This window comes from Acomys minous (assembly GCF_964271855.1).
Source record: "Acomys minous genome assembly, chromosome: 13".
NCBI classification, from domain to species: domain Eukaryota; kingdom Metazoa; phylum Chordata; class Mammalia; order Rodentia; family Muridae; genus Acomys; species Acomys minous.
In genome coordinates this window covers 105,510,130-105,524,691 of record NC_140495.1, presented here as the reverse complement: position 1 = coordinate 105,524,691, position 14,562 = coordinate 105,510,130, and the positions used below count along the sequence as shown (strand labels likewise).

The 14,562-nt window shown below is 50.4% G+C and overlaps 1 protein-coding gene across 1 annotated transcript; it reads left to right on the top strand.

The window, feature by feature from the left end:
* Positions 1 to 8,121: 8,121 nt before the first annotated feature.
* Positions 8,122 to 13,814, top strand: LOC311581830 (uncharacterized protein; the record flags this gene model as incomplete). Its single annotated transcript, XM_084754350.1, has 2 exons — positions 8,122 to 9,198; positions 12,986 to 13,814. The coding sequence occupies 2 exons, from the start codon at positions 8,122 to 8,124 to the stop codon at positions 13,328 to 13,330; spliced, it is 1,422 nt and encodes a 473-aa protein (XP_084610476.1). The 3' UTR covers positions 13,331 to 13,814.
* Between the last annotated feature and the right edge of the window lie 748 nt (positions 13,815 to 14,562).

Here is a 14,562-nt window from a genome sequence, read left to right as displayed (position 1 = left end):
CCATCTGAGGCCATCTCTGACAGGCTCAGATCCCCTAGGAGTGGCTTCTCCTCCTCCCCCTCCTTTCCTTCATCCCTCCTTCCCCCTTTTCCCCATGAACTCTTTAGTAAATACTCTCCTGAAAACAGCTTTGATGGAAAAAGCTTTGTTCCTGGTGAGAGAATGGCTTTTCTAGAACTTCTGACGGCAGCGGTGGTATCCAAAGAGCAGTTGGCAGAGGCACTTGGTGCATTTTAGGGAAGATTATGCCTTCCCCTGGCTGGCTTGGAGCTGAGGGTAGGTATGGAAAACTCTGACATTTTAAAATAATGCCCAGAGCTGGGCATGGTGGCACATGCCTTTAATTACAGCACTCAGGGGGGCAGAGGCAGGTGGATCCCTGTGAGATGGAGGCCAGCCGGGTCTACAAAGCAAGTCCAGGATAGCCAAGGCTACACAGAGAAACCCTGTCTCGAAAAACCAAAAATAAATAAATAAATAAATAAATAAAAATCCCCAGGGCAGAGCACAATCTAGTGTGGAAGTCGGGCAGGTAGATGGGAGGCTGGAGAGCTCTCAACCTGGGCCGCGTAGTGATACATTTAAACTAAAGGGAAATAAGGTTCAACCCCTTGTCCAAGGCTCTGGAGAATAGAGCGCCTCGGACCTGCCTGCTCCTCCTGCTGGACTCCCAGTCCTTTGCATTTCCAGATTTCAAAGCCAGGGCTGGAAAATAGACAGATAAAAGTGCCAAGGAGGAGTGGTGGGGTGTGTCTCTCAGAGCATTGGACCTACCACCCGGTCAGGTCTGCCTTCTTTGGGAGGCTGCCCTGAAGCAACTGGTCTTGGGGAGGCCACTGCTAGGGATGTCTCCTCCTTCTAGCCTTGACTAACCAGCAGTGTGCTAAGGGAACCCCAGCTCCAGTGTCTTTCCGTGTTGCTCGTTTGCATATTGCACAAGACATTTACTCTGGTCAAAGGGGTTGTGGAGGGGGTGTCTCTGGGACGTGAGTCAGTAGCCAGTGTGGGTTCAGACTTCGGGAATCTGACCCGGAATGCTTTATTTGAGGCCTATTTAAGCACAGCACGATTTGGGGAAGTTTATTCTTGTGATGATTAGCCTGATCACCCATGCACGACAAAGCATACAAAAATATCAAGTAACAAAGCAAGCTAAATATAGATCAGACGTGACTACACTGAAACTCAAGTCTATAAAGATAGATTCTATAGATTGAAGTCCATCCACTCTAGTCTTCTGGGCAGAAAACAGGTTTTGGGTTCTCTCTCTCTCTCTCTCTCTCTCTCTCTCTCTCTCTCTCTCTCTCCCCTCTTATGTAGATGAGTTCTCTGCCTACATGTACACCTGTACGCCAGAAGAGGGCATCAGATCCCAGTATAGATGGTTGTGAGCTACCATGTGCTTGCTGGGAGTTGAACTCTGGACCTCTGGAGGAGCAGACAATACTCTTAACTGCTGAGCCATCTCTCCAGCTCCAAATTCCTTCTCTTGAAGGAACAATCCTGTGTTTTGTTTTGTTTTTCTGAGACAGGGTTTCTCTTTGTAGCCTTGACTGTCCTGGACTCACTTTGTAGACCAGGCTGGCCTCAAACTCACAGCCATCTGCCTGCCTCTGCCTCCCAAGTGTCATTTTCTTTTATTAAATCTTATTTCATTATACTGGCTTACATGAGGCCATGTTCACACAACTGAATCAAGTCAGTCTCAGAAAGACAAAAATCTCATGCTTTCTCTCATTTGTGGATCCTAGATTTTGTACAGATTCATAAAACCATGTATGTACAGATGACAAAGAAATAAGCCGGGAGGTGGTGGTGCACGCTTTTAATCCCAGCACTCGGAAGGTAGAGGCAGGCGGATTGCTGTGAGTTCGAGGCCAGCCTGGTCTATAGAGCAAGTCTAGGACAGCCAAGGCTACACAGAGAAACCCTGTCTCAAAAAACAAACAAACAAACAAACAAACAAACAAACAAAATAGAAGCAAACTGTCCTGGGGGTAAGGGGACTAATGGGAGGGGGAAGAAGAGAGAGGGGACGGCAGCAGAGGAGGAGGCAGCGGGGGAGGGGGACATGATAAGCTAGAGGAACATGCTTTTTCACACAGATTTTCATCATCACTGTCCCATCGACCATGTCACACACTCCACATGCACTGGCTGGATGGAAAGGGAGTAGCTGAGATTGGCTGTGTAACCAATGCACATGACACGGCTGACGTGACGTGCTGATGTTCTTGGGCCAGCCAGAGGTGGTGGGGGAGGTGCAGGGCACAGTCAAGCTGTCCAACGTGCAGAAGGCGCTTCCAGCACACACAACGGGAGCCATCTTTTCAGTCCAGCTCTCTGTCGTGTTCCCGCTCAGCTGTGTGGGAGCAGCCGCTGCCTGGGAACCTGCCAAGGGGAACGGAGCTGTCTTTGTCCTCCCATATGGGCTGCTGCAATGAAATGCCATTAGTGGTGTGGCCTATAAACAACAGGCGTACTCCTCACAGTTCTGGAGTGGCGAGCCCAAGACTGGTTGTTTTGTAAGGTTAAAATAAGAAGATGAGTTCATGGGTCACATGACTGACCAAGGGCAGACAAAGGAACTTCCTTTTGTTCACAGTGCCTAACAAGGAAGGGATGAGGAGGAGAAACACCTGGACCCTGGACATGGCTGGTAGCACTGCCTAGTCAAGCCTGTAGGATGTTAAGCCTGATGAAAGTCAGGAGGCTGAGGTGGGTGTGGCCAGTGCATCGGGGTGGGTGTGGGAGGATCCTGGCGGATGGGTGAGTGCTCCCACTGGGTGTGTGAGTGCTCACACAGGGCGCATGGGTGCTCTCTCTGGGTGCATGAGTGCTCACACTGGGTGTGTGACTGCTTACACAGGGCATATGAGTACTTACACAGGGCACATGAGTATTCTCTCCAGGTTTGAGAGTACTCCCACTGGGTGTGTGAGTGCTCACACTGCCTGGGCACATCAGCGTTCACACTGGATAGTGCTGCTTGTGGGAAAGACACTTTGGAAATCAGCCCAGAGGTTAGCAGGGACACACAGCTCTGAGTGTCGGTCAAGCCCTTGGGTGTTGTCAAGCCTAGAGGTTGGACCCTAGTACTTGAGACAGGTGACTTACTGTGGTGGTTGGTGAGGTAGAATGTGACCCTTCTCAAGAGAGGTGGACTTCCCTTCAAATTCCTGTCCTAGCAAAGCATATGCCACTCGCGTAGCCAATGGTGTTTGCAGTCATTTCAAAGTGGCCTAGTACTGGATTAAATGGTGCCTGCTGACTGCATCTTCTCACAGCATCAGGGAAGGGAGCTCTCTGGGGCTTCCCTTAGAGGAGCTGCCATGCTCTGAGCCTCCAAAGGGCTCTGCCTTCTCCTAGTGCCACCAGCTTCTAGGTGTTTGTGATGGGTGTATTTTGTGGTGTGTGTGGTACATGTACTTGTTAGTATAGGTGTGCACACGTATGTGGAAGCCTCTGGTCAGAATCAGGTGTCTTCCTCAATTGCTCTCCCCCCCCCCTTTTTTTTTTTTTTTTTTTGAGACGGGCTCTCTTTGTCAGGGAAGGCTGTGCAGCTCCAGTTCTGAGGAAGGGTCCAAGCTTAAAAACAAAACAAACAAACAAAACCCTATAGAACAAGTTCCAGTACAGCTACACAGAGAAAACAACAACAACAACAACAAAAACCTGGGCGTGGTGGCGCACGCCTATAATCCCAGCACTCGGGAGGCAGAGACAAATGGATCTCTATGAGTTCGAGGCCAGCCTGGTCTACAAAGAGACTCCAGGACAGCCAAGGCTGATACAGAGAGAAACTCTGTCTGGAAAAACATAAACAAACAAACAAACAAATAAATAAAAAGTATTGTACAGATTTAAGTGTCTGGAGAGATATGGGGGAGGGAGAAGGAGACTTCCTGTACAAAATGACACTCTTAGATGTGCCCCACATCCCTCAAGTGTCCCTGGTGTCTACTTGTGCTCATGAGGTATAGTTGGGGTGACGTATGCTGGTATCCTATAAATGACTGTCTTCTCACACCATTTCATATGAACAAAGACCACAAAGTCCTTTTTGTTTGTTTGTTTGGTTTGTTTTGAGACAGGGTCTCACTATGTAGCCCTGGCTCTTCTGGAACTTGATTATAGACCAGGCTAGCCCCAAACTTAGACATCACCTTCCTGTCTCCTGAGTGCTAGGATAAAAGGTATGTGCTACCATGCCTGGCTTTAGGACCACAAAGTCTTTTTTTGTTTGTTTGTTTTTCAAGACAGTATTTCTCTGTGTAGCCCTGGCTGTCTTGGACTCACTTTTGGACCAGGCTGGCCTCAAACTCATAGAGATCCACCTGCCTCTGCCTCCCAAGTGCTGGGGTTACAGGTGTGTGCCACCACACCCAGCTGTCGGGAGCCTCTTTTCTTCTTCTCCTTCTTCTTCTTCTTCTTCTTCTTCTTCTTCTTCTTCTTCTTCTTCTTCTTCTTTTTCTTCTTCTTCTTGGTTTTTTTTAGACAGGGTTTCTCTGTTATCTTGGCCATCCTGGACTTGCTTTTTTGGGGGGGATGGTTTGAGACAGGGTTTCTCTGTGTAGCCTTGGCTGTCCTAGATTTGCTTTGTAGAACAGGTTGGCCTTGAACTCACAGCAATCCACCTGCCTCTGCCTCCCAAGTGCTGGGATTAAAGGCATGCGCCACCACTGCCTGGCTAGAAGCCTCTTTTTATTCAGTGTATGTACCTTCCTGAAGCCAGTGATTTATAAATAAAAGAGGTATTATTCATCACTTTATTGGGCAAGAAATGTTATACACATAGAACTCCAGAAATAAACTGTCAGCTAGGAGGCAACATATCTTTGATATATTTCGAGTTTATGTCCTTCATCAGCAATGGGCCCAGATGGGGTTCCCATTCCTCATGTTAAAAGCAAATCCCCTTCAGAGCTGCCCCTGTTTGAAAGCTTCATCTTGGTCCTTCACAGACATTCCTCCCCAGGGTTCTAATCTATTTTCTGTCTCCTTGTCAACAATGCCTCTCAGTGTGATGCAATCGCTTTTTTTTTTTAGGACCACAGAATAACACTGCAAAGTCTCATTTATACTGACACCTTCTCCGAGGAGTGGCAAACACCCTGGGAGGACTGTGAAGCTGGTGTGGCTTTTAGTTAACGTGTTAGGCAGGGCCAGGTGCTATTGACGTTATTTTTTACCTATTATTTTGGGCATTTCTGTAGGCATGAAGGTACAGAGGAGCGTATAAGGAATCTATGTGATCAGCATTCAGCTTCAAAATTAAGGTCTCGGAGATGAGGTTCCCCGCCCCCCCCCCCCATTCAATCCCCATCACACACCCATGCATATTTTGCCTTAAATCCCAACACTCAGAAGTGCAGAGGCAGGAGCATTCCTATGAGTTTGGGGCCACAGCAAGGGCTATATAGTGAGACCCTGTTTTGTTTTTTAAAGAGTAAATTGATTGACACATTACTAGGCTTGTTCTCTCTCTCTCTCTCTCTCTCTCTCTCTCTCTCTCTCTCTCTCTCTCTGTGTGTGTGTGTGTGTGTGTGTGTGTGTGTGTGTGTGTGTGTGTGTGGTGGGGATTGACTGGAGGGCCTCATGGTTGTTAAATCTAAATACAAAGAGCTGGGCCCGGTGGCGCACGCCTTTAATCCCAGCACTCAGGAGGCAGAGGCAGGTGGATAGCTGTGAGTTTGAGGCCAGCCTGGTTTACAAAGTGAGTCCAGGACAACCAAGGCTACATGGAGAAATACAAAGTCACATTTACGTATAAGGCTATTGTTTAAAATCTTAGTGTGAGGCGTCAGAGCAAGCATATGAACGGCTGGTCACCGGAGACTCGTAGAGAGCATCTTGTTTTTGCTATTGCACACAGCATACTGCACTTTGTATTCCTGTGAGGAACATTTTGGTAAACACCACCCCACTGAGACATCTCAGCTGTAAGTTTTCTCCTGACAGGTCTGTGAGTGCTCAGTATCTTACCTGGCGTCCTCTGTACCTGCATCTCCCTAGGATGTGGTTTTTAGGATGGGTCCCAAAGAAGCCTCACAGGGTACTGGCTTTTGTCCTCCACTGGGAAGCTGCTGAGTTGGCTGTCCCTGGCTCCAAGAGGGGAGTGTCTGAATGCATGGGTTTCATGGGTGGTTCATGATGGCCCTCGGACTACACATTGTGGATCCCCACTTTCGGGAGAGGCCCTTCCTGCTGGAAAGAACATGCCATTGGAGGGTTGGGAGCTTTTAACCTTACTGGGGCAGCCTTGGGGTCACTGTGACCACATGTAAGTGATAACACAGGGGACGTGAGGTTTTGTTTTGGCTTTGGTTTTTTGTTTTGTTTTGTTTTGTTTTGTGGTGGTTTGGTTTTTCAAGACAGGGTTTCTCTGTGTAGCCTTGGCTATATTGGAGCTCTCTTTGTAGACCAGGCTGGCCTCGAACTCACAGTGATCCACCTGCCTCTGCCTCCCGAGTGCTGGGATTAAAGGGGTGCCCCACCATGCCCGGCTATGAGTTTTATTTTGGCTCACAGTTTCAGAGGCTCTGCTCATCCTGAGGCAGTATGTCAGAGTGGACAGGAAGTAGAGAGAGGGCAATAATAAGATAGAGGTCCTAAGATACCCCCCTTCCCCTAGTGATCTACATCTTCCAGTAGGTGGTCACTGCCCAATAGTGGCATCATACGTCAAGAGACAGTCCAGTCATCAGGTCAGGACCTTCAGGATCCAATTACATCTGCCAAACCAGCCAGCTGGTAACCAAGTCTCTAATTCGCAGGCCTGTGAAACCACCCTCGGATGCTACTAGGCTGCCCTCTGAGAGGAGAGAAGGGCTGCAGACTGAGTGAGTCATGTGATCCAGTCCATCTCACTGTGAACAGACCTCCATCAAAATTGCAGCTCACAGCCTGGGCAGTGGTAGTGCTCGCCTTTAATCCCAGCACTTGGGAGGCAGAGGTAGGTGGGTCTCTGTGAGTTCGAGGTCAATCTGTTCTACAGAGCAAGTTCCAGGACAGTCAGAGCTACACAGAGATACCTTGCCTTGAAAAGCCAATTGTCGCTCAGCCAGGTGTGGTGGCACACGCCTTTAATCCCAGCACTCGGGAGGCAGAGGCAGGCAGAAGGCCAGCCTGGTCTTCAAAGTGAGTCCAGGACAGCCAAGGCTAACACAGAGAAACCCTGTCTCAAAAAACAAAAACAAAAACAAAACCCAACTGTTGCTCATGAGAAATTATAAAATTATAAAATGTAAGACGCTTGCTTGCCCTGCCCAGAGGCTTCTCCCAGTTCTCGTTACTACTAGCCTCAGAGTCCCACCCTAGTTCCCAGAATAGCTACATGCGAGCTCCCGATATCAGAAGTCCCATATGGTTTCTAGTAACCGCCCTAGGGACCCACACCCAAGTCCCCACAAGAAGTCTCCCACTGCCAATGTCCATATGGTTTAAGCTTGATAAGGAACCCCACGTGCTTTGTGGTTTTTGCCCTTAAAAACTAGTCTGTAACAGCTACTCGGGGTCCTTCACCTCCCGAGGCTGAAGGGACCCTGGCGCGTCAGTAAAAACAATAAACCTTTGCTTTTGCATCAGTGTGTTGTGCCTCGCGTGGTCTCTCACGGCGACCCCCCTTCCCGAGTTGGGTGTTAGAGTCCAACATTTGGTGCATTGGCCGGGAAGTTGAGGTCGCCCGAGACCCCCGACTCACCCACTGAAGGTTCCCCTCCCCCCGGCCCGGGCCGCCGACGGACGACTGAGACGTAAGTGACTTTTGTTTCGTATTTGTCTGTATTTTTGTTTCTCTGTAGCGCGCAAGTCAGTAGCAGGGACGAGAAGTAAGGGCAGACGTGCTGAGCACTCTCTCTCCCTCACCCTAGAGGACGCTCTAGGTGGTTTGGTATCACCCTGGAGGACGCTTCAGTGGTGTTCTGGAGGAGCCCTGACGGCGACACCGTCAGTCTCCTCAAATCAGTAGGCGAGCGTGTCCGCACGCCGCCGTCAGAATCAGTATTTTTGGTTTGGCGTCGATTCAATGCTGCGCAGCGTGTGTTCGCTTGTCTACTAGTTGCGTTTGTGTGTGTTATAGCCCTCTTTGTATTTGTGTTGACTGAAGCGACCAACGCTGACATGGGACAGACTGTGACCACCCCCTTGACTCTAACGCTTGACCATTTCAAAGATATACGTGCCCGCGCACACAACCTCTCTTTAAGCGTCCGCAAGGGACGCTGGCAGACTTTTTGCTCTTCGGAGTGGCCCGCCTTCAATGTAGGCTGGCCACCCGAAGGGACCTTTGACTCACTGACTATCACTAGGGTAAAATCCATTGTCTTTAGTCCAGGGTCGCGTGGCCACCCCGATCAGGTACCCTATATCTTAATGTGGGAAAGCTTGGTTTCAGACCCTCCCCCCTGGATCCGCCCATTCCTGCCGCTGAAGCCTCAATTGAAACCTGACACCACCCTCCTGCCGGTAACGTCCTCAGCTGCTGGAGATCAGGACCAGACTTCAACTTCCCGCGATTCGATTTCTCGGCAGTTCTTGAAACCTGTTATTCCCCAAGATCCAATGCAGGACCTTCTCCATCTGGACTCCCCTCCTCCGTACCCCCTACCTCTAACCCCACCAACTTCGTCTCTACCCTCTACCACCTCCGTATCTACCCCCTCCACTGTCTCACCCACAGCACCTCCTTCCCCTGACCCTCCTCTTACCCCAGCACCCGCTCCCTCCCCTCCTCGCCTCCGCCTCCGCCGGGGCCCCACTGAAGACCAATGGCAATCTTCCCTCTTTCCTCTCCGTACAACCAACGGAGAAATCACTTACTGGCCTTTTTCAGCCTCAGACCTTTATAATTGGAAAAACCATAACCCCCCTTTCTCCCAAGACCCTCAGGCACTGACATCTCTGATAGAATCCATTCTGCTGACACACCAACCCACCTGGGATGATTGCCAGCAGCTGCTGCAGGTGCTCCTGACGACCGATGAACGACAGCGGGTCCTCCTAGAAGCCAGAAAAAATGTTCCTGGCCCCGGGGGCTCACCCACACTCCTGCCCAATGAGATTGATGCAGGGTTCCCCCTCACCCGTCCAGACTGGGACTATGAAACCCCAGCAGGTAGGGAAAGTCTCCGTGTCTATCGCCAGACTCTGCTGGCAGGCCTCAAAGCAGCGGGCAGACGCCCAACCAATTTGGCCAAGGTAAGAACCATAATTCAGGGAAAGGATGAGAGCCCTGCAGCCTTTTTGGAGAGATTATTAGAGGGGTTCCGAATGTATACCCCGTTTGACCCCATGGCAGCTGAACACAAGGCAACAGTAGTCATGTCCTTCATAGATCAAGCAGCTCCTGATATTAAAAGGAAGTTACAGAGACTGGATAACATTCAGTCCTTCAGCACCCAGGATCTTGTGAAAGAGGCAGAGAGGGTATATAATAAAAGAGAAACAGAGGAAGAGAAGGAGGCTAGGATAGCAAGGGAACAAGAAGAACGAGAGGACCGTCGAGAAAGACGTAGAGGCAAAGAATTAACTCGGATCTTGGCCACAGTGGTAGCTAATAATTCTAGGTCTAAGGGGCAGGATAGAGAGGGGGGAGATCGGAGGCGGCCCAGGGTAGAAAAGGACCAATGTGCTTATTGCAAGGAGAGAGGCCATTGGATCCGAGACTGCCCTAAGAGACCCAGAGACCAGAAAAGGGTTCCAGTCTTGGCCCTAGGCGAAGATAGTGACTGAAGGTGTCAGGGCTCTGAAGCCCCCCCCCGAGCCCAGGCTAACTCTTACAGTCGGGGGGCAACGTACCACCTTCCTGGTGGACACTGGCGCCCAACACTCAGTCCTGACCCAGCCAGCTGGACCAATGTCATCAAAAACTTCCTGGGTCCAAGGAGCAACTGGAGGCAAGTTACACCGATGGACTAATAAACGGACTGTTGACCTTGGCACAGGTATCGTGACCCACTCCTTCCTAGTAGTTCCTGAATGCCCTTATCCCCTGCTAGGAAGAGACTTGCTAACCAAATTGGGGGTCCAAATACATTTCTCAGAAGAAGGGGCACAAGTACTTAACTCCATGGGAATGCCTGTGCAGATTCTTACTGTCAAACTGCAAGATGAGCACAGACTGTTCGAACCCACCCCTCAAGGGCCTCTTTCAGAAGATAACCCATGGCTCCAGCAGTTCCCTCAGGCATGGGCAGAGACTGGAGGGCTCGGACTAGCCCACACACAGCCACCTATTATTGTGACTCTTAAACCCTCGGCTGTACCAGTCTCAATCAAACAATACCCAATGAGTCAAGAAGCCCGGCTGGGCATTAAAAAACATATCCACCGATTCCTGCAACTAGGAGTCTTAAAGCCTTGTCAATCTCCCTGGAATACTCCACTCTTACCTGTAAAAAAGCCAGGGACGCAGGACTATAGGCCCGTGCAGGACCTCAGAGAAGTCAATAAGAGGGTGATAGACATCCATCCCACAGTGCCTAACCCATACAATCTACTGAGCACTCTAAGGCCGGATTTTACTTGGTATACTGTTCTAGACCTTAAGGATGCCTTCTTTAGTCTGCCCTTGGCCCCCCAAAGCCAATTGTATTTTGCCTTCGAATGGAAGGACCCTGAATTAGGACTCTCAGGACAGGTGACCTGGACGCGCCTTCCTCAAGGTTTCAAGAATTCTCCTACCCTGTTTGATGAGGCCCTGCACCAGGATTTGACTGACTTCCGCACCCAGAACCCTGAGGTGACACTCCTGCAGTACGTGGATGACCTTCTATTGGCTGCTCCCACCAAGGAGGCCTGCATCACCGCCACCCAGCACTTACTCCAAGAACTAGGTAACAAGGGCTATCGTGCATCGGCCAAGAAGGCCCAGATCTGCAAAAAGGAGGTAACATATTTGGGTTATGTCCTGCATGAGGGAAAAAGATGGCTTACCAAGAGCCGAATTGACACGGTGGCCAAGATTCCCCCACCTCAGAGCCCCAGACAGTTAAGAGAGTTCTTGGGGACAGCAGGCTTCTGTAGATTATGGATACCAGGCTTTGCTGAATTGGCTGCCCCCTTATACCCTCTGACACGGGGCACTGACTCTTTCCAGTGGGGGGCCCCCCAGCAACAGGCCTTTGAAGCCATAAAGAAGGCCCTCCTGTCTGCCCCAGCCCTGGGATTGCCAGACACCACGAAGCCATTCACCCTCTTTGTAGATGAAAAACAAGGGATCGCCAAGGGGGTATTGGCACAAACTCTGGGACCTTGGAAACGGCCTGTGGCCTACTTATCTAAACAACTAGACACTGTAGCCGCTGGATGGCCTCCATGCCTGCGCATTATGGCTGCCACTGCGCTGTTGGTTAAAGATGCCAACAAACTGACCTTGGGACAATCCCTGACCATAGTCACGCCTCACGCATTAGAGGCAGTGATACGCCAGCCCCCCGATAGATGGGTCACCAACGCCCGTCTCACTCACTACCAAGCTCTACTCCTAGACTCCGAACGTATCACCTTTGGCCCTCCAGTTACCCTCAACCCTGCCACATTGCTGCCAGCCCCAGACCAAGGACAAGAGACTCCACATGACTGTCATCAAGTGTTGGCTGAGACACATGGAACTCGAGAGGACCTCCAAGATCGTGAACTTCCAGAAGCCGACCACACTTGGTATACAGACGGTAGCAGTTATTTGGACTCAGGTACCAGACGGGCCGGGGCAGCAGTGGTGGATGGGCAGAAAGTCATATGGGCCCAGGCCCTTCCCTCGGGGACCTCTGCCCAAAAGGCTGAGCTTATAGCCCTAACCAAAGCCTTGGAACTCTCTCGAGGCAAAAAGGCTAATATCTACACTGACAGCCGGTATGCCTTTGCCACTGCCCATATACATGGGAGCATCTATGAACAGAGGGGCTTACTAACATCAGAGGGCAAAGAGATAAAAAACAAGCCCGAAATTAAAGCCTTGCTAAAAGCCCTCTTCTTGCCTGCTCGAGTGGCCATCATTCACTGTCCTGGGCATCAAAAAGGACAGGACCCCATTGCCCTGGGGAACCAACAGGCAGACCGAGTGGCAAAACAAGTCGCCTGTATGGAGGCCCTAACACTGGCCCTAGAGGCTGATAAAGCCAATCAGGCAATCAGCCAAGTAGAACCATATATCTACACTTCAGAAGACCAAGCCAAGGCTCAGGCCTTAGGGGCCTCATTAGACTCAAAACTCCAACAGTGGATCAAAAATGGCAAGACTGTGCTACCAGCCAAAGAGGCAACTGCCATGATCCAACAGATGCATGCCTGGACCCACCTAGGATCAAAAAAGCTTCGACAGATCCTGGACAAAACAGAGTTCATCATCCCTGGAGCCAATGCCCTGATTGACAAAACTGTAGCCAATTGCCAAGCCTGCCAGCAAGTCAACGCTGGAAAAAGCCAAGCCCCAGAAGGAACCAGGGTCCGTGGGGACAGACCAGGAACTTACTGGGAAGTTGACTTCACTGAGGTAAAGCCCCCAGCTGCGGGTTATCGATACTTATTGGTCTTCATAGACACTTTTTCAGGATGGGTAGAAGCTTTCCCAACCCGACGGGAAACAGCACAAACAGTAACCAAGGCTATCCTAGAAGACATCTTTCCTCGGTTTGGACTCCCTAAGGTAATTGGGTCAGACAATGGGCCAGCCTTCATCTCCCAGGTAAGTCAGGGATTGGCCAAGATCCTGGGGACTGATTGGAAATTACATTGTGCTTATAGACCCCAAAGTTCAGGACAGGTAGAAAGGATGAATAGAACCCTAAAAGAGGCCTTAACTAAATTGACCATAGAGACTGGCTTAAAAGACTGGAGACGCCTCCTACCTCTGGCCCTGTTTAGGGCCAGAAACACCCCTTCTCGTTTTAATTTGACTCCATATGAGATTTTATATGGAGGGCCACCTCCTCTGTCTACTATGCTCAATTCTTATCAGCCCTCTGCTTCCAAAACTGATTTGCAGGCTCGCCTAAAAGGACTACAAGCAGTACAGGCCCAAGTTTGGGCCCCCCTTGCTGAGATCTACAAGCCTGGCCACAACCAGACAGGACATCCTTTCCACGTCGGTGACTCAGTCTACATTCGACGACACCGGTCCCAAGGACTCGAGCCTCGGTGGAAGGGACCCTATACAGTCCTCCTGACCACACCCACCGCTCTCAAAGTAGACGGAATTGCAGCTTGGGTACACGCCTCCCACGCCAAGGCCGCTCCTCCTCCTCCTCCAGACCCCGAGCAACGCTCCCAATGGCGCCTACACCGCTCCGGAGATCCTCTAAAGATAAGACTCACCAGATCTGGTCTTTAACTGTGCTCTTCCTCATGCTGGCCCTAGGGACAGTGGCCTACCTCAATCCCCATCAGCCCATGAAACTCACTTGGCAGGTCCGATCCCAACTGGGGGATGTGGTCTGGTCAATATCCCGAGAAGCCCCCCCCCATACCTGGTGGCCTGATCTAACCCTAGACTTGTGCCTCTTAATTGCTGGCTTAGATACTTGGGATATCCCAGAGAGAAGTTATAAAGAGTTACCCATTCTTTCTGAAGCCACTCATTACCAAAGAACAGCAGCCTTAGGTTGTGCCAGGCCCTGGTCAAGATGCCAGTTACGACTGGCTCCTTTTTATGTTTGTCCTCGAGATGGTAGATCAAGATCAGAAGCCCACCGATGCGGAGGGCTGGAAAGCTCTTATTGTGCTGCCTGGGGGTGTGAAACGTCAGGCTCTGTCTATTGGAAGCCCTCCTCGACATGGGACTTAATAACTGTATCCCGCAACCACTCTGGCACTACTAAATGCCCTCAGCGGGGACGCTATCTTCCTAGCTCCCAGGCTACTTGCAATCACAATAGCCAATGTAATCCCATAGTTATAAAATTTACAGAAAAAGGAAAAAAGTATTCAGATTGGGTAACAGGGCGACAGTGGGGCTTAAGATTTTATGTAGAAGGCACTGACCCAGGACTTACTTTCTCCATTAGATTAAAATTAGAAAAACCCCTAAAAATGTCTATAGGCCCCAACCCCGTCCTTGCTGACACTGGAGTACAACCCCCACGCCCCAGGCTCCCGACTATTGCCCCAACTCCTCCACCCACTACCCCAAACACAGAGCCACCCTTACCCAAGACTGGAGATCGGCTCTTTAATCTGGTTAAGGGGGCTTTCCAAGCCCTCAACACCACCAACCCCCAAGCAACCCAGTCCTGTTGGCTCTGCATCACCCCAAGCCCACCTTATTATGAGGGAATTGCTACCTCAGCCACTTTCTCTAACACAAGTAATCATTCCTCCTGTGACTGGGGTCAGCACAAAAAGCTCACCCTGACGGAAGTTTCAGGTCAGGGGACCTGCCTAGGCACTGTTCCTCCTAGCCACCAACACCTCTGTAATCTTACCTTCTCCATAACTACCACCACCAGTAACTACTTCCTTACTCCTCCCTCTAACCTATGGTGGGCCTGCAACACTGGACTCACCCCTTGTGTCTCCACTGCCATATTTGCTGCAACCCACTATTGTGTGCTAGTCCAGCTTGTC